The 19,414-nt window shown below is 42.8% G+C and overlaps 1 protein-coding gene across 2 annotated transcripts in view; it reads left to right on the top strand.

Annotated features, from left to right (window-relative positions):
• hip1 (huntingtin interacting protein 1) overlaps nt 1–18,831 on the top strand; it is a 44,050-nt gene extending 25,219 nt beyond the window's left edge. For both annotated transcript variants that reach the window (XM_062385225.1, XM_062385226.1), the window contains exons 11-31: nt 798–941; nt 1,653–1,750; nt 3,614–3,686; nt 3,804–3,987; nt 4,546–4,634; nt 5,208–5,324; nt 5,629–5,730; nt 7,633–7,827; nt 8,003–8,150; nt 8,313–8,399; nt 9,243–9,350; nt 10,273–10,409; nt 10,565–10,675; nt 10,833–10,891; nt 12,492–12,585; nt 13,329–13,429; nt 13,667–13,772; nt 14,033–14,156; nt 14,368–14,429; nt 15,128–15,245; nt 15,347–18,831. In XM_062385225.1, coding sequence (XP_062241209.1) covers nt 798–941; nt 1,653–1,750; nt 3,614–3,686; nt 3,804–3,987; nt 4,546–4,634; nt 5,208–5,324; nt 5,629–5,730; nt 7,633–7,827; nt 8,003–8,150; nt 8,313–8,399; nt 9,243–9,350; nt 10,273–10,409; nt 10,565–10,675; nt 10,833–10,891; nt 12,492–12,585; nt 13,329–13,429; nt 13,667–13,772; nt 14,033–14,156; nt 14,368–14,429; nt 15,128–15,245; nt 15,347–15,357 — 2,268 coding nt within the window. In that variant the 3' untranslated portion in view covers nt 15,358–18,831. The remainder of the gene's footprint in view (nt 1–797; nt 942–1,652; nt 1,751–3,613; nt 3,687–3,803; nt 3,988–4,545; nt 4,635–5,207; nt 5,325–5,628; nt 5,731–7,632; nt 7,828–8,002; nt 8,151–8,312; nt 8,400–9,242; nt 9,351–10,272; nt 10,410–10,564; nt 10,676–10,832; nt 10,892–12,491; nt 12,586–13,328; nt 13,430–13,666; nt 13,773–14,032; nt 14,157–14,367; nt 14,430–15,127; nt 15,246–15,346) is intronic.
• The last annotated feature ends 583 nt before the right edge of the window (nt 18,832–19,414 follow it).

Genomic DNA, 19,414 nt, shown 5'->3' with positions numbered 1-19,414 from the left:
ATGACAAAGACATTTATCATAAATCATTGACCTGCATGATCCTGACTCTTAATATTCAAATTACCATTTTTTAACATGTTATAGTGCCTTGTATTCATCTTTATGAATGAAATAACAGTCAAATTAGCTTTTAATGCTTTTATCTTTATTTTTTGCATTTCATCCTACTGCACACACAGAATATCTCTCAGACACGCTCGCTACTTTTTATAGCCTTTATTGTCATTGTACGAGAAAAAGAAGTACAACAAACTCAGAGTTTAAAATGTATAATAAGAATAAGTTTACAATCAGAACAAGGGTGATTAATAGTGTGAACAGCAGTTAAATGGACACTGAGCATTTGAACAACACATCAGTATACATGTCTATGTTTGTGATATGAAAACTCATATTTGTATATTTATTTATAGTTATTTATACTAAAGTTTATGGTTAAACTGTCAATTATCAGGTCTATAACATTTATTGGTTATAAGGGTTAGATACTGACATCTTGGGATTCATTGCCAAATTTGTTTTTAAGTATATATCAGCCGATATATCGTTAATATATTCTAATTACAGTATCAGCATCAACCCCTCCAAAATCCAAACTGTTGGTTAATCCCTGTCAAACATGTGCGGCATATATTGACATAATTTACATCTTAATCTGAAGATTTAAGGCAACAGCTTTTTTGTTGTTCACACTGATGAAAAACAAGGGAAATTTAAGCACATTTCTAGCTCCACTGTGGTCAATGCTTCAATGGATACAGTAAAACTGATCAGACTTGTGCCTTCTGATCCTGAAGAACCCTCCCAACTTCCTGCGCGCGTCAGCCCTGTCGGAGCACATCAGCCCCGTGGTCGTGATCCCCGCTGAGTCGTCATCCCCCGAGTCGGAGCACATGGTGGAGACGGACGACCTGGTGGACACAGATGTCCCCTCACTGCCGGTAACTACACAAGACGAGTGTCCCTGAATGGTGCCATCTTTAACGCTGTGCAGCTCTTCTGAAAGTGTCCTCGTCTTACGGAGTGCGTTGCTGTGATCGATCATCAAAAATGTATTCTCTCCTGAAATTCTCTGAATAAAAACATCAGCTTTAGACACAAACAGGGAAAGAGGATGAGATAAATCAGGGAATAACCTGCTTCACTGAAACTCCCACATGAAACCACTTATTTCTTAGATTACTGTTAAAACCACTCTAAACATCTGGTTTATATTTATACTTGCATGTCATCATGTTTATTATATTGACTTCCAAAGAGCTGCATTTTGAATGACAAAAATGCAGCAAATACTGTAGTCTTCTTATGATATTGGATATAATAATGTTATAATGAGATCCATGTTGGATCCACCATCCAGCTGCAGAACACAGACTGAGCAGGAGCAGTTTTGGTCTAATGGATATTAAATGTTGTTTTTAGCTGTAAATCCAAACTAGTCCTGCTCTATAGAACTATGGTCGATTTAAGTGAATGACTATGTTTCCTACAAACTGCATAATCCAAGTATGTAAATCAATACCCAAATTATAAGACAGTCTGATAATTCGGGTATTGACCACCCAAAAAAATGTTGCCAGTGTGATTTTTATGACTATATTTAATTCGATTTTCATATGTTTTCCTTTAACAATCTTATTATAAACCTTCAGGTTGCCGTGGAGACAAAGTTTGACGACTTGTTTGGCACCTCGGCGTCCAGTGACCCGTTCAACTTCAACAGTCAGAACGGGATGCGCAAAGACGACAAGTAAGTCTCTCCACAACATCATTTCAAGATTGATCTTTTTTATAAAGATTATTTAACTGCCATGGGCATATGTGAATCTGCAAGAAGCAAAACAACTTAATAAAAGTATTATGTTCCATCTCCACCAAAACATGTAAATGCCTGGTTCATAAGCAGACTCTGGTTACTCAGTACCCCTAGCCTGGATGCCAGACGAACTTAGCTCCGCCCACAACATTTGAGGTCGGGAAGTTCGGTCTGGAGTCGCTCCGTTGGGGAGAAATTATGCCCGGTTCGAAATCATCCGGACCAATCAGATTGTCAGGGCGGGCTTTATACGATGATGGACAGATGATCAACAGTAACGTAATCAACCACGTCATCAAAGTGCCCTCGGGTTGAATTCGTTTTCAACAAACATGCCTGCCGCTGGCGAGCTGAGATGTGTAGAGGCTGCCATTGAGTCTGTTTTAGAAGACATCGACAGCGCATTCATTTTTAAAGAGGAACACAGAACGTCGAGGCAACGCCAAAGCACCGCGCTAATCCCTATCGCCCCGGCGCTTGGCTGTTCACACCGGACACTGAAGCGACGCTGAACCGCCGGGCAGTGCTTATAATATCACCCGTTGATCCAGTAGATTAAAAGCATATACTTACTTGTTGCTCCAACATTAAGCAACAGCGTCCCAACATGTGTCCTCCTTGGTGTTGTCTTTATACAACATGTTCCGAGGATCATACAACTCACTGTACTTCTCCACTTCAATTACTAATTTAATGTCATCCATGTTGAAGAACTTCTCCACTGTCTGCTCCGTTAAGTGTTGGGTGTCGGGGGTAAATTACGTATTCGCCACTCAAGCCTATGTGGCTCTCTCTCTTTTTATCTGTATCACTGCTTGTGTGGCTGTAGTGGATGGGCAGAGGGGGACATTTAATAATGTCATTGGTCGAATTAAAACTCCAGGACAACAGAAGGGGACTTCAAAGTATGGGATGCATATTTGATAATTTATATCATATAAAATATGTCATCAATATAGTTTGAGATCATTTTTCAGTGTGTTTCCTGGTGCGATACACTCGCGTCAAGTGCAAAAAATAGACTCGACGCCGAAACGATCGCTGCACGGCGCGAGGCAGCCTTGGCTGCGCTGAAGCGTCACTTCGGCATCGCTTCAGCGTCCGGTGTGAACCCGGCGTTAGTAAATAACTCACAATGCGTTGCTTAGCATACATCACATACTACATTGCTCTGATTGGTTGTATGTCTATCCAATTGAGCGAAGAGGAATTTTATTTCCTGGTCAGTTGAAACACGCCCCATAATCACAGCCCAATGGAGCGGTCTCAGACTCACATTCTGACTAGAATTGTGAGTCTGACAACGTCAGGCTACAGTACCCCGGTTACAAAGCCCCAAATGCTATTGAATTTATTATCACTGAAATCCTTAGCTTCCCTGTGCTCGACCTCTTTAACCCAAATTGCCACCAACATTTCCTCATATATGATCTTAACATTACATCTTTGTGTACTTTAAAGTGGGCAAAGGACCAATCTAAGGCGTCTTTGTGGAAAATACTCAGACTGAGGACCAGTTAGTTCGTATTATGTCATGTGCACGCTCTCAAAACATATACACATATACTATAAGGAATATCTAAAAACATTCATCTTCTCTAAGTATGAATGTACAGCAGAGATATCTGTTCATGTTTTATTTGATCATATTAACTGTAAAAACCTGATAAAAAGTTAATAAAGAATATGAACCAAAAAGAAACCGATGATGGCTGTCACCATTGATAATACAGTTTTTCGATTCAGCTGTTTCTTTATGTATTGGATAAATCATGATATGTTGTCTGTGTCCATCAGAGATCGCCTGATTGAACAGTTGACGAGGGAGATCCAGGCGCTCAAAGACGAGCTGGAGTCTTTCAGAGTGGAGGTGAAGATTCGAAGATTCCAGTTCCTTTTTACACCTTGTTGCACTCGCCAAACATCACACAGACCCTGCAGAAGTGAATCATCTTAACTTCTCCCCCTTCTTCCTTTCCGTCTCCAGAGCGGACGGTTGTGTCAGGTGCTGAGGGGGCGTGTCAGCGAGCTGGAGGCGGAGCTAGCCGAGCAGAGCCACCTGAGGCTGCAGGCTATGGGGGAGTGCGAGTTCCTAAAGGCCGAGCTGGACGACCTGAGGAGGGTCAGAGAGGACACGGAGAAGGAGCAGCGAAGCCTGACGGAGATAGAGAGTAAATATCTTGTTGTTAACTGGTGCTATATTACAGAGGAGCGTGTTCCACAGACCCTTATACAGAGCAGGGACATTATTTCAATATCTTTGAACAAAAAAGCAATTCTAACATGCATGGTTTTATATTTTAGACCCTTATTGTGTTTATCTTGGATATATGGAGCAAAGAATTGCTAAGGTGCTGAAAAGTGTTGACTGTAGATATTAAAAAGTTGTGGCAAACGTGGTTGCTAATCTTATTGTAGTGAGGAAAGCCCACTTTGCAAAGGTATATGTGTTTTACCGTGTGCTTGAACACACTAAGAACAGACATAATCCAAATTACTTTCTGTGCAACTAAAATATCAAATCAATAGAGAAACTATCTGATCAAAATAAGACCAGGAAAGGTAGGAGGGTAACTAAAGATCTAATATTTGTCACATGAAAAAAAAAATCTGCATTTCCTCACATGCTGAAGTCATTCACTGTATGATGATGATGATGATGCTGATGATGATGATGATGATGATGATGCTTCCTCAGCAGATAATCGTGTTTGTCTCTGTCTCACCAGAAAAAGCTCAGGCCAACGAACAACGCTACACCAAACTGAAGGAGAAGTACACAGAGCTGGTTCAGAGTCATGCAGACCTGTTGAGGAAGGTGAGAAAGATACCGGACTCACACCTGATTATTAAAACCTTGAGCTTCCAAGTTAGAGTAAAGGACACATACTATTCAGGTTCATAATTTCTAATTTAAGTCCTTGCTTGAAATGTTCACATGCTGTAATATTCAGGCAAGAAATCACTTTTCTCACACATCGCTGCAGGTCCTCTTTTCAGCCTCTGTCTGAAACACTTGATTTTAGCTCCCGTCTCTTTAACATAGACCAGTGTGCTGTGATTGACGAGCTGGTCATCTCTGTTGTGATTGGTCAACTGCCTCCAGTGCGTTTTGGAAATATCTGCATCTGCTTTCCTTCATTTCTTGGGGGGGGGCGTGTCAATTTAGCCACTAGGCATGCATTATGCAAATGTGACAATGCATTAGAAGTATCAGTCGGACTACTGATGAGAAACAGGAACTTTTAAACTTTGCAGAAGTAGTAAATAAAACACTAGAATATGTGAAAAAGCATTATATGTCTCCTTTAATTGCTCTCTTCTTAGACCACCAGATTTATGATCATTTAACTTTCTTTCTCTTCATGTATGCGGCTTTGTTTGTGTGTAGAACGCAGAGGTGACCCGGCAGATGACGGTGGCTCAGATGGCACAGGATGAGGTGGAGGTGGTGAGGAAAGAGATGCAGGAGAATGTGAAAGCAGCTCAGGAGTCTGCAGAAAGACAGGTGAGGAGGAGAAGAAACTGACAAACATAAAAAATCATTTACCCCTTTTGCAGCCAAATGATTTGCTGAGTGTCCGACAAAGATGTGGAGAAGAACTCAAACCTGGTTATTTTAGGGTGCATGTATACAGAAGTCTGATGGTGAGGAGAATAGGAAGGTACAGATTAAATTTTGTGAGGCCCCTGTGCAGTCTTCTGAAAAGTCCTGTGTTCTTATTATCCTTGCTGACATGTTTTAAATCAGTGTTTTCAACCTGAGCTGATGGGATCTATCTGAAGTGACATCTCCACGTGTCTTTGCTCAGGAGAGGGACCAGCTGGAGCAGCTCCAGGAGCTCCAGAGAGAGCTGGTGTCCAGACGCACGGAGCTGGACTCCCTGAAGACCACCATGGTTTCTTCACAACAGGTTACTCCCTCTCACATTTCTTACTCGAGAAAGACTACACCCACTCTACTAGGTTTTCTTTTTAAAACGTGTTGGTACATTTACGCCTGGGGTCCACACTTCTCTGCCATGAGCACCTCAAAGTGTTGTTACGCTGCGGAACCCATTTTAGTTTTGAACTCTAGCTGTTTATAGTATTTTCTGAAGCTAAGCCTACGTCTGCTAATGAAACTTTTTAAAAGTTACCAAACAAATTGTCAATATTCTGTCCCACTAAAAAGAAACTGAAATGAAATGCTGTACCTTAGACCTGTATAATCCTAATGGATTACTGTCTGAATAGAATCTAATAACAGGATAGCACTCGTTTCCTAGTCATCAGTTACTTGATGATCTCATTTTAAAGCATTAGTCACCACATGAATCAGTCGAACCTGGGATCTGTTTTCAGGATCATTTTTATAACTTCTTTTACATGAGAGTGTGGTTCAAGAGGTAAAGTGGGTCGTCCACTAACCAGAAGGTTGGTGCTTCAATCCCTGACTCCTTCAGTCTGCCTACCAGGATCCTTGACTAGATAATGGTGCATGAAAGAAAAAAGTGCTGCACATAGTAGCACTGTGTGTGTCTGAAAGGGTGAATTTGACCGTAAAGGCTCAATATAAATACAGTTCATTTACCATAACTGAGGAAAGCTAGACACAAGTAACATAATAATATCTGTATCCAGGATCAGACTTTTAAAACATCGATTTTAACTTGACTGAGATGGTGAACCACACCCAAGCGTCTATCAGCGAGTGCAGGCTGCAAGCTGAAACGTTCCACCACACTCAAACAACATTTTCCAATTTCAGTCGCAAAAATGTTTTTGTCTTCAAACTATCATCCATCCCATCACTCCCTCCATTTTTCTTTTTCTCTTAGGCTGAGGATTTATTCTATGCATCTATGAAAAGTTACAAAAATATATATATATACTAAAGGGAAATTTAGAGGCCTGTATTTTCCTCGCTCACACTCGCTGATTGATTGTGAACATAAATTGTATATAAGAAGTATGAAGTTGTGGTTTACTAGCAGAAAATAATACAAACAAGGAACAACATTAGTTCAAAATAAGATCAGGGACGCAAAGTGTTTACATAATTTGCTGTCATCGCTGGAGGTAGAGTTGTGTCTGATAAGAACCAATCTTGCAGGTGATCATCATTGCGTCATCAATGAAAAATATATTTTTTATACTTCTCATCAACTCTGTCACTTTTCCTGTCCTCCTCCATCTTTCTGAATCTCAATAGCTAATTTTTCTACACACACCAGTCCACGCTCTATCGCTCCTGTCTCCAGTGTCCAGCTCTCACCAGCTCCTGTCTCTTAAAAAAATCCTTAACAATTCTCGTTTCTCCTTTTATCTCTCTGCTTCTCCCCCCCCCGTCTGTGTGGGACCTGCTGGCGTCCAGGCTGTAAGTCTCTCACCTGTTCTTCACGCACACACCTCATGACCTGACTCTGCTTACAACACGATGATCGTAAACAGTCTGAATATTTCATTTCACCAACCTCGAGCGCACAGAATGGGAGGCAACCTCACTCTGTTTGTCGTAACTAACGATTGCTGCTTCACAGCCGAGTTGTGCAACCACAGCTTCCCCCGCCTTCCTTTGATTGTAATCCCAACCGTCTCTGGAGACTCTCCACAAACTGAAATGGAGACAGTATTGTTGTAATCACTGGCTGGAGATAAAATGTTTTCTATTGTGAGTTCAGAGCACTCTCAGCAAAACCACATCCTGACATGTCCTGACAGCCGCTTATTATCCTAACCACGTCCTGCTGTCTGTTCATCGTCCCCCGACACCATCCAAACTCTGTCACGTTCCTCACCTCTTTATCCCTCCATCTTTTATGTCCTCTGTGCAGTCGAGCGAGGTGCTCAGCACGCAGCTGACCGCCCTGCAGTCCGAGAAGGCCGAGCTGGTGCAGTCCCTGTCCAAGGTGGAGGTGGAGCTGGCGGCCCAGGGAGAGGAGCTAGAGCGGGTCCAGAGCTCCCTGGCGACAGAGCGGGAGAGCGGGGTGAAGACTGCGGAGGCCCTGCAGAATCAGCTCAATGAGAAGGTGAAGAATTTGAACTCTTTTAATTAGCTGCAATCAATCAAGCAGATAGAAGAGACAGCACCACGCAGATCCAGTGTGTCCAATTAATAGTTCTTTAGCACTTAGACCCTCCAGCGTTTTTAATAAATGATGATGTCGTAGCTTCACCTTGGTCCGTGTGTGTTTGCGTCCACAGGAGAGCCGGGAGCAGGCGCTGGAGAGTCAGCTGGTCGCAGCTCGCTGGTCCAGCCTGCAGGGAGCTGTGGAGGAGGCGGAGAAGATCATCCAGGACTCGCTGGCTCAGATTCAGGACCCGGCACACATCAGCTGCACCAGCTCTGCAGGTCAGGGGCTGTTATTCTACAGCAACACAGAACAATGCAGCTCATACTCCGTGAAGGAACACTAATGAGCAGTGTGTGTAGAGAGGTTTGTGTGTATGCCCTCATGTTTGTCTACTAGCTCCCGCTGTAATGCATCGTGTCTCTTTGTGTTTCTCTGTGCAGATTATCTAGCATCCAGATGTCAGGCCTCTTTAGATTGCATGGATCGACTCCATTCAGCCAGCAAGGCCTTCACAGCAGACGACACAGGTGAGTTTAGCTCTTTCAGGGACACTTTTTATTTTATTAAACATTATAAAATAGATCATAATTCGCTTTTTTACCTGGTTTTTTTGTGCCTTCTAAGCATTTATTTTGACGCACAACCACAGATACTAAAACTCACTGGTTGAAGATAGGATGTCACCAAACTCTAATATAAACATAATGATGCAAACTGTCCTGAGCAGGATATGCAGGACTGCATATAAAGATGACAGCTCCCCAAAACTGAAGCCTGTAAAGTTCATAAACTCTGCCTCATCCATGTCCGTTGATGGGACAGGAACCGTACAAAAAAGTTAGAGTACACACTAAGTAAAGTTAATTTCCTAATTGATGGTTTCTGACATTTTAGATATTTCTTATCACACTGTTTGTTCAAGTGTTCATCAACTTTGGTTTTGAGCATTGCTGCCGTGGCTCCATTAATTTCTAGACTGTGGGGGGAAGTGGAGACGTCCACCTTCATGTACAGTCTCTGAGTGCACCATAGTGTCTACCATGAGAGATCTGTACGAGGTTTATGAGAAGTGAAAAAACAGTCGACATTTAGACGGGAGTTCCCAAGATGAAAATAACACTTGTCGCGCTGTATTTTAAAAGGTACTATACTCGACTAGTTGTTGTAAGGTTTCTATCAGCTGCAGAGCATATGATGTGTATCATATGCAGTACACATATTTATATGTGTGCTGCATATAAATACAGTACACAGAGATGTAAGGGGGCCAGGGTTTTATAAATGTGTTTGTGTTAATCTTGACTAAGTGTGTGTCTGTTGGTCAGTAAATTGTTACCGATTTCTATTGACTTGTATTCATGTCTATCTAGATGTATCTGAGTTGCTGCGAGTGGTGACCCAGTGTGGCCACCTGGTGGGAGACACCATCGTTCAGGGCAGTGCCACCTCCCACATGGTGCAAGTGGAGCAGGCTGATGGTAAGCGTGAGTGCGTGCATGCGTGCGTGCGTGCGTGCGTGCGTGCGTGTGTGTGTGTGTGTGTGTGTGTGTGTGTGTGTGTGTGTGTCAGAGAGAGAGAGAGCTGGAGATGAATAGAGTTTAATCCCCAGGTCTCTCCTGACATTAATCTGTGGGTGAGTCAGTCCGCTCATTCATGTTCTGACAGGTCTGTGAGTCACCCATGTATCTTCATGTGTAACATGTGAACTTTGGCATTATGAGCTGAAACTATTGCCTCAATGATTTACTTATACGAAAATAATCTTCTGGTTTGCCAAGTGCTGTAAAACCTTGTGTTAGTCTGAACGTCCTGCTTCAGCATTTGCATCATGCTAAGAAGCAGCCTTTTAAAAGTCTTTAGTGCACAAGTTCAGCCAAAACATGCACGATTTAATTATTTGCTGACTTCAAGCAGAAGTAATGTTTGCAGGATTTAATCTCTTGGGAGATGTAAGCAGCCTTTGGAAGACTAACATGACCAATTATAACATCGCTCTCTTATTACTGCAACAAATAACAAACACAGAATTGAAACTGGGTCGGACCGAAGCTGCTTCTGTAGCTGTAGCTCAGGAAGTCGATGGAGAGGGTTAGACATGAACCTTTTCTGTCCATACTGTGCAAAAAACATTTCTATAGAGGATTTTAAATCTTGTGTTTGATGCAAATCAGCTGGATGCGGTTCATCTGAGAACCGGGCATTTTAGTTCCTCTCTTACTCCTGTGAGAGCGGCTGGTAGATGACACTTGGCCTGAGGGGACGTCCGTATAATTAACACTACAGCTGCAGCCACTAGTTGCACCGCTACACATCGGAGTTGACAGAGGACACAACATGGTCCTTTCATATGAGAGTGAGTGTAATTCACACATGCATCCTCCTCGTCTGTGTCTCTGTCAGCCCTGTCGGAGAGCGTGAAGACGTGTGGCTCCGAGGCTCTGGCTCTGCTGGGACAGATGAAGCAGCGCGACAGCCTGGCTGCAGCCGACGGCAGCAGACTGAAGGCTGCTCTGGAGGCCCTCCTGGCCACCGCAGAGGTTTGTGCTCCGGTGCCGAGACACAAAACGGGTCACACCGCTGCTGAGATGATAATGATGATGTCGCTGTTACGACCTCAGAATCCGGATCCCAGCGAAAAAGCTCCTGTTCTTCTGCTGTAATATTAAACTCAAGTCTCTCTGGTGTTTTTCAGAAACTGCGTCCTCGGGGCTTGGAGCTGCAGCAGGGGGAGCTGGGAGATCTCGTGGAGAAGGAGATGGCCTCCACTTCTGCTGCTGTGGAGTCAGCTGCTGCTAGGATAGAGGTGCTTAAGTGTGTGTGTGTTTAGATTTCAATGTGCTCGCTATGTGTGTGTTTGTGTGAGCATGTTGTTCTTTGCGTGCTGTGTGAAAACATCGGCCCCTGTTTTATTCTAAAACCGCTTTAACTTCCAAGTGTTTTTTTGCTGTGTTTTCCAACAGGAAATGCTCAACAAGTCTCGAGCAGTTGATACAGGAATCAAGATGGAGGTCAACGAGAGGTAAGATGCTGATCAGGGCGGGGTTTGACCACTCTCTTCCTAGTGAAAACATCAGTATAAATGCAGAAGTATGACAGATGTGGATCAAGAGATAGAGCTGATCATCCACTAAATAGTAAGTCAGTGGTTCGATCGTATCCTACATGAACACAGTAGAGGCGAATGGGTGAATTAGAGAGCCACACTTGTCTGTTCAAACCTGTGCATTTGCATCCGGTCACACACTGATGTGCAAAGAATTGCTTCAGTCCAGCCACACAGGCCGTGCAAACTGAAGTCTGAAGCGGATGTGCCCAGTAACGTAATGTCTGTCTGCGTAATGTCTGTCTGCAAACCTGGAAGACGTTTCTGCAGTAAATCTGGTCTTCAGACAGGCACTGAAAGTCCAGATAGTTTCTTAAATTCCAAGTCAGTTGCTTCAGACGTTTCCCCGAACCTTTGCAGCCAGCACCCCCGAGTAAAATGCCAGAGTGAGCCCATGTGAGGAGACAACAGGGACTTCACAGTGAGAGAGTGGGCACCTTAAAGACGATTCTGACACACGACAGACGAGAACCAAAGGAAAAACAAAGGAGCCATGCACGTGGGAGACACTGACAAAGTCGTCAATTCGGATAGACAAAAAGATCTGAGAGCTTCTCCCGGTGTCGTCCCGCCAAAATCGTATAATTCATGTACAGCCTCTTCATGTCCTCCCCCAAACACCACTCCTCATCTGAATGTTCCTGTCCTTGTGAACGCGTCTCACTCAGACAATCTCCTGCTGCGTTCTTCGTATGTGAAAAGCAAAGTCCCGTAAATACCCAGAGCCACTTTCGAGTTGATGTCTGAAAACCTTTCCCTGGAGCATCTCCATTGAACATGTTGCCAAGTTCTCAATGTGTTTCTTCACAACGCGCTGTTAACAGCTCCAGGAACCTCTTCATGACATAATTGGACATAAACCTGGTCCAAACCGGACCATCAGGGTAATTTGTTGAATGCACATGAATCTGGACTCAACCATCCAGTGCAACATGAATCACTCTGTAGAGTTTAGATTTCTCTCTGAGCCGCTTTGTGAACCTCATTCCAATGAGCATTTCTAGTCATTCGTTTTGCATCCTTTCATTTTCAAACCACAAAGACACGGAGAAGCTGGTGTATAATTCATTAGGCCTGTGAGTGTTTGTTGTATTAAGCCAATTAACCAGCACTGCTCTTTCTCATCTCTGCTTATGATCTAGGTATTAATGTAAAGTGTTGTTTTCTCAATGCCTGCTGTGAGAGAAGATTATGAAAAGAAGCTAAACTAAACTGCTGCAGCTGCAAACACTACCTTGAGTATTTAGGTCAGTGATGCACCGGTCCTGTTATATCTAGACTGTCTGGAGACAGGGGGGGGGGCTGATCCTTTTCAGTTTTGATCTCATTCTTTTAAAAAAGGAAGCAGCTACGTGTTTGTTCTGTTTTTATTTTGAGAGGCTACAAACCTTGCGTGCAAGATATTTAAAGCACCACAGATTTGAAGTTGTTCTGATCCCAAAAGGAAATGGAGATAGCAGCAGCAGCTACAGAAGAGTTTCAATGCTCGTGTGCTCTGCTCTGTCGCCCCCTGCAGGATCTTGGCCTCGTGCACAGAACTGATGCAGGCGATCAAGGAGCTCGTTCTTTCTTCCAAACACCTGCAAAGGGACATCGTGGAGGGCGGAAGGGTGAGTTCTCCTTTATGTGACTTTTAACAGTTTTCCCATCAGATATTGAATCATTTGCAGGATTTATTTGATTATAAGGTGACATTTGCAAACTTAGTCTTAAACGAGGATTCTAAACTACATTTCAAACTAGGTAGAGACTTCTGGTCTGTTGTATGTACCGAGAGTTGCATGGTCCAAGAGATCTTTATTTGAAATCCTGTATTTATCACGGGGTCTGATCAGGACTGATGCTCATATAAAAACTTAGTAATTGAAAGTGAAAAATAATATGAATCACTATAGTGTTTTTAAAGCAGTTTAAGTTTTTTTGAAATGTGACGCTACACCAAAAATCATCATGCATAAAAGTCAGTGTTGTTGCCAATCAGTGACATATGCAAGGATCTCATTAAGATCTGGTTTATTGAAAATGACTAATTATTGAAAACAAAATCAGTGATTGAAAGTTTAAAAAATGTATTAATACATATAGAGTGTTTTATAGCAGCTTAAGGAAGTGGACATTTTGTGAGAAGGTGCAGAGAGGATTTTATTTTAAGGAGCTCTTAAACTTTTGGTTTTGGACTGTCAGTCAGACCAACCATGACATTTGAATGTCACCTTCGACATATTCAAATTATAATAATTTACATGTAATGAAAAAAGGCATTAGATTCAACTTCTGCGTTCAATTCATACCCACGAATGAAAAAAGTGTGTCATGTTACATTTGTTTGAACGTTCCCTCTTTTGTCCACTAGGGGGCAGCCTCCATGAAGGAATTTTATGCCAAGAACTCCCGCTGGACCGAGGGTCTGATCTCTGCCTCCAAAGCAGTGGGATGGGGCGCCACAGTCATGGTGTAAGTACCAGTCATCCTCTGAGTATCTCTTACTCACATCAAATGTATAAAGAGTTAGTGGAAAAGTGTATTTCAAGATGGGGCGATCAATATAAATCTTTACTAAAGGATGTAAGACATTAACTGTACACTAAAACAAAAAGTAACATTTATTAACTATCATTTATAAATCATGTTAAGTTTTCTTGTCCTCAACTTTAAAGACACAGACTTATGGAATGTGTTGCGTGGTTGCAGGGACGCTGCTGATCTGGTGGTGCAGGGCAAAGGGAAGTTCGAGGAGTTGATGGTGTGTTCACACGAAATAGCTGCCAGCACTGCACAGCTGGTGGCTGCTTCCAAGGTGAGTGAACAATGTATTTCTGTACTTTTACCTCTCCCAGTGGAGAAGATACTTAATGTGGAGAAAACACACAGTAGACCCTTTTAAGTTCATAAACATACAGTGAGTGGCTGAATGCATACTGGAGATTTACACATGAAAGTAACTATGACTGAGTGATTTAAATTGTTAGCTATTGTTGATCGAATACAGGTAAAAGCAGAAGTCCCAGGCTGTAGATGTCATGTCTCTTGTCTTGTTGTCTGTTTTCCCGTCTGCAGGTGAAAGCAGACAAAGACAGCACCAACCTGCACCGTCTGCAGCACGCGTCCCGCGGCGTCACACAGGCCACCGCAGCCGTCGTGGCCTCCACCAAGTCTGGGAAGTCTCAGATTGAAGAAAAAGGTGAGGGAATCGATCTCATAACCACAGTTCAAATGTTTGACAATAGTTTAAACTAAAATTCATTATAATGCAGAGCTCCACTGGTTGTAATTTTTAATCTGTCTCTCTTTCCTAAGTTAACAAAAGTATTTTTCTGTTTAACCTATAAAACTGGTTAAAGGAATGTTTTTGGCTCCATATAAAAGTTCTCTTCTTTGGTTTGTGTTTCCAGACACGATGGATTTCTCCAGCATGACACTCACACAGATCAAACGACAGGAGATGGATGCACAGGTAAACAGCAGGAGAGACACTGAGACATCCTATGCCTTAAAATAATATATTTCTTAAAAAATCTGTTTTAAATCAAGTAAGGAAGCAAAAGGAACTAATTCTGCTTTGGGCCATAACGCTAGAAAATCTTATTTGTACAGATTATAAAGGTAAAATGTGATTTTGGCTCATTTAAAGGAAATAAAGTTTCCACTTTATAATCCAAAGGTTGATTGTTTTTCATCCATTGAGGAGCTGAATTTTGTATGGACACTTACACAAACACACAAACACACACACACACACACATACACACATTCCATTGTTGTAAATGCACTAAGGACTTATATTTAAAATTGTTGGGTGTATTTTAGGAGTTCTAACTCAAACCTGTTTAAATAATGACCATTAACTGGTTTTAAGTATCCACACGCACACACACACACACACACACACACACACACACACACACACACACACACACACACATATACAGGAAATAATAGGAAACAACCCCATGTACTATATAATGTTTTAATTAAGAAAAAGTGCTCAGCTATAAAAAATCTTACAGACAATCTTATTAAGATATTCAATTTTTTTTTTTCTCCCATGTAAACCATAAAACTCAGTTTTTATAATGCTGTGTTTTCCTTGGGGGACATTAGAGGCCACAGGAAGTGAAGAGAGTGTGATTGTCCTCTGCCTGTTTCCTTCAGGTCCTGGTCCTGGAGCTGGAGACTCGTCTGCAGAAGGAGCGAGAGCGTCTCGGTGTTCTGAGGAAGAAGCATTACGAGCTGGCCGGTGTAGCGGAGGGCTGGGGCGAGGTGGAGGAGGGTGAGGATAACTCTGCTATAAATACACTTTAGTGAAAAAAAAACATTGTAGTAGAAAATGTAAAAATACACTAAAACCTGTCTTTTCCATCTTCTCCACAGGCACAGGTTGAGACCAGTCACGTCCCGCCCCCTCGTCCCCTTCCTCGACCATCAGACCGGCCTCTGTCTGCCTCTTTCTATTTATACACACTCTTCTCCCTCTCGTTCTCCATTGTTTCCTTCTCTCGTTCCTGTTTGTTTGTTCTCTAAGCCAAATGAAAAGGTGCTTCTTTGTAAAAAACTAAAAACAACTAAAAACTGCTTCTCCACCCATGTCCGGAAGCTTCCATTAAAGGACAGCACCAAGGGCTCAGCGGAGGAGGGGGACATGGGAAGAAATGTACTTCAGGAGTTGGGGGGTGGGGGGGAGAAAAGCCTACAGTGCAGCCCGACTTCACAGCCTCATGTTCCCCCCTCCCCTCCCCAAGACAGAGGCGAGCAGTGATTGAGCTGATCGCCTCGGCCGAGTATTTATTGTCTTCTTTTTTATTTCTTCTCCTCCCCCCCCCCCCTCCCCCGGTTTGTACTACCAAGGAGTCGCAGCAGAGGCGACACGAGCACAAGCGTCAACTCAAGACGTCCCAGGATGCACTGCACAAGCTCTGGGGCAGAGAGAAGGGGCAGATCGGTGACTGTGTGCGCCCCCCCCCCCCCTCCCCAGCCCCCAGAGCCATGTCTCTGTGTAACATAGATGGCACACATGCTATCCTTTTTTCTCTTCCTCCCTCGTTCCTTCCCCGTTCTTTCCTCTCACACTGTGAGTTATCACCTTGTTAAGTCCGTACCGCTTCGCGAGCAGGTTCAATGGACTTTCTGCCTTTTCACCACCTCACCATTGTGACGACCGTGACTGTTAACCTGAACGCACCCCTCCTTCATTTTTTTTTTAGTTTTTTAGTTTCTTCATATTTTAGCAGACGCCTACCCGGAAACTCTTTTAAAACAAGAACAGGGAAAAGTAGCACACGTAACAGTCTTCTCCCTGTGACCTTCTCACACTGCAAACTACCTCATGCTACATCATCAGAGGTCCGAGGCAGCAGCTGTGCATCATGGGGAGGTCAAATCATTTCCTCTTTCCCCAGTTTTTAGTCACGACCACAGAGAATTTCAACACAATTGGTTCTGGACTTTCTCCGGAGTTTGCCTTTGACACATGAAAGATGCAGCAGGAGATGCTCTGTTCAGACGCGTCCACAACAACACAGAAATCTCAAGAGGGGTGGGGGGGGTGCAGCAGGTAACTTAAACATTCTGTTGCGGAGATCTGCCTTGCCTCTATGTCTTCTATGTGTATGGCACCGCTTTTTCATCCTGAGATATTTGTATCCCCCCTTTTTCCATTTTTGCATCTATGGCGTGTTCGAAATGTCATCAACACTCCCACCCGGCTCGCGGTGAACCCTCCGGAGGACTTCCTGCTGTTTGGGTGGGCCCATTGGAACATTCTCTCCTATTTTAACTATAGGACAGAAACAGTGAATGTCAAGAGCCTCTCACTCTGACATTTGCATTCTCACATACTGCCCCTCCGGAGCTCTCGTGAAGGAGAGCAGTGGGAGGAAACCCTCTTTTTTTTGTATATATATATAGAAAAAAAGCAACAACACTAGTCATAAAGTTTTTATTTCTTCCAGTCTGGCAGCGAAAGCAACGTTTTCAGAATAAATTGGAGACCTGTTCTTGGTGCATATTTTTAGTCAAGCGGAGCCACGACGACGCTGTCACAGCAGCCGCTGCGGCTCTGGAGGCGGAGCTGGGATCCAGTCACTTATAATGAACTGGGAACAGCGTCGTCTCTTGACAGATGGCGAGTATCTGCCCCTCCTTGAGACGTCACGACCCCGCCAGCAGGACGGCCGTGCTCCCGGTGAGGATGATAATCCTTTTAGGTTCTGCAGGAGACGGGAATGTCCGCCCACTCGTAAATCTGCAGGAAGGGGCAAATGTAAATCTTTTAAAGTTTGACTGTTTCAAATCAGAGTTGAATGTGAGACTTTTATGAATTTGAGGCCACCCTGCTGCGCAAGCCTTTATTAATGAAATGTTAAAGATCGACCTGCCTCTTCGAAAAACCTGCAGGACTGATGGCAGGCTGCAGTTTTATAAATCCTTCACTAAGGGCCTGCGTTGGCAGCACCACAGTGGACCCTGAAAAATGCAGTGCACAGACTGCAGTGTTTCAACTTCCTCAAGACCAAGTAGCTGTGTATATAAACTATGAGCCTTTAACTGTTGGAAATAATCTCTGGATTTCTTTTCACGGCATCTCTTCAAATAAAGATTCAGTTTAATTGAATACATGATGGTGCCCAACAACACCACACATTAACTAATATAAGTCTTTACTTCTGCCGTACCAGGTTTTTATTTAACTGAATTTCCTACTGAGACTGATGAACTGACTTTCAGTGGACTGTGAGAAGACTGATCATGCCTTTGTGTAAAAACACCATGAGATGACCAGGCATCCGTTTGAACCCGACCCCTTATTTCTATCTTTCTGTTGGATAATGATTCTCTTGGACTCTTTGTCTTTCTCTGTGTCTTACCATACGTAGCTCTGAAACGCTGCTTTAGCTGTGTAGCTCTAAAAAGTTGTGACACTGGGTATTTCACAGACACTGGTCAAATAGTATCTGCAAATAATTCTTAAAAACACAGAAGAAAGGGTTTAAACAGCTTGGAAAACAGATGGTTGAATTACCCCCCCAAAAATGTCATGGCCCGACTGATTTTTTTTTTTAAGTTGAATCTTTAGATGTCTTTATCAAACGTAAAACCCAAAACTTTATTATAAATAACCATAAATAAAGAGAACATGTGAACATTCAAACATGCAAAACTATTTTTTTTACATAAAATATCTATAAATGCGCATCTCTTCTACATTGTTTATTCTGTAAAATCTAAGTTTGGATATCGGCAAAGACAAATGTCAATATCAATTTATCAATCAACTGATAAATTGGTCGGGCTCTAATTCTTATTATTAGACATTTTGAAGTATTTTTCCCATGTGACCCCCCCCGACCCCCCTCCCATCTGCTGCCCCAACCTGTTTCAAACAAGCTCAAGTATTGTTTGCAGTACTGCTAGCTCCAGGTCTTTGTATGTAACAATGATTTTAGCTGTGTTCTGTCCTTTCTCCCACACACAAGCTAAACAGTAGCTAATTTCATCAGATACATCTGGAATATAAAACAAATTATAACACCACAGAAGAAGGATTCCTCCGCTTCTGATGGTGTCTTGGAAGATGAATGCACCTTGAGTGATGTGTAGTTGTATTTTTCTTGACCAGATATTCTTTATTAACCTCCCTCTCTCTGTCTGTGTCCCCTCTCTTCTCTCGGGTCTGTGTCTGTAGTCCTACCAGGTCAGCCAGCCTTTTCAAACTGCCTCACACTGTAGTCAAAGAGAAAACAAATACTCACATAGCAACAGTGGAATATGTCTTTGTATGATATACTAAAACTTTGTTGGTGGGTTTGTTTTTATTTTTTCAGTTTTTGAAAATAAATATTGCAACTCGTTAATACGGACCAATGTGGAACTGTTGTTATTTTCTGCCCCATGCCGGCTGAGTTCATGTGATTAGGAAAGATCAGATCGGTGCGAGAACTAAACGTCCATTTCAGATGATTCAGATTTTGGACATAACAGCTGGGCCTCTTTCCTGTTGTTTCCTGTATGTTTTCATGCTTCAGTGCTGGCGACAGAGACAGATATTATGTTGTTGGGAACGTTCGACAAGAACAAGAACGTTGGAGAGGATTTCTTCACAGTTGGTCAAAAGTCAAGGTCTCTGTCACCTCACAAAAAAACACATTTTGTTGCCTTATGAAATATGAAAAACACCTCGAGATAATGGTGGGGGGGGGGGGGGGGATATCCAGACCATATTCATAATAGAGTTTACAAATAAAAGTGTAATAATGTAAATAGCAGTATTCAGCATTAGTCACTATTTGTAACAAACGCAAATTTAGTCAGATCAATTCTCTCGGACTCAAAGATGAATTGATGTTTTCAGGGGTCAAAGGTCACAATGACGTCAACACTGTCACTAGTTGGCAGAGGCATACAGTCACTGGATCGTAATTCTAGTTCCTCCTTTTACTATTC

The sequence above is a fragment of the Platichthys flesus genome, chromosome 4, assembly GCF_949316205.1.
Source record: "Platichthys flesus chromosome 4, fPlaFle2.1, whole genome shotgun sequence".
In the NCBI taxonomy this organism is placed as follows: domain Eukaryota; kingdom Metazoa; phylum Chordata; class Actinopteri; order Pleuronectiformes; family Pleuronectidae; genus Platichthys; species Platichthys flesus.
The sequence above is the reverse complement of the archived record's forward strand: the minus strand, read 5'-3'. Positions and strand labels throughout refer to the sequence as shown.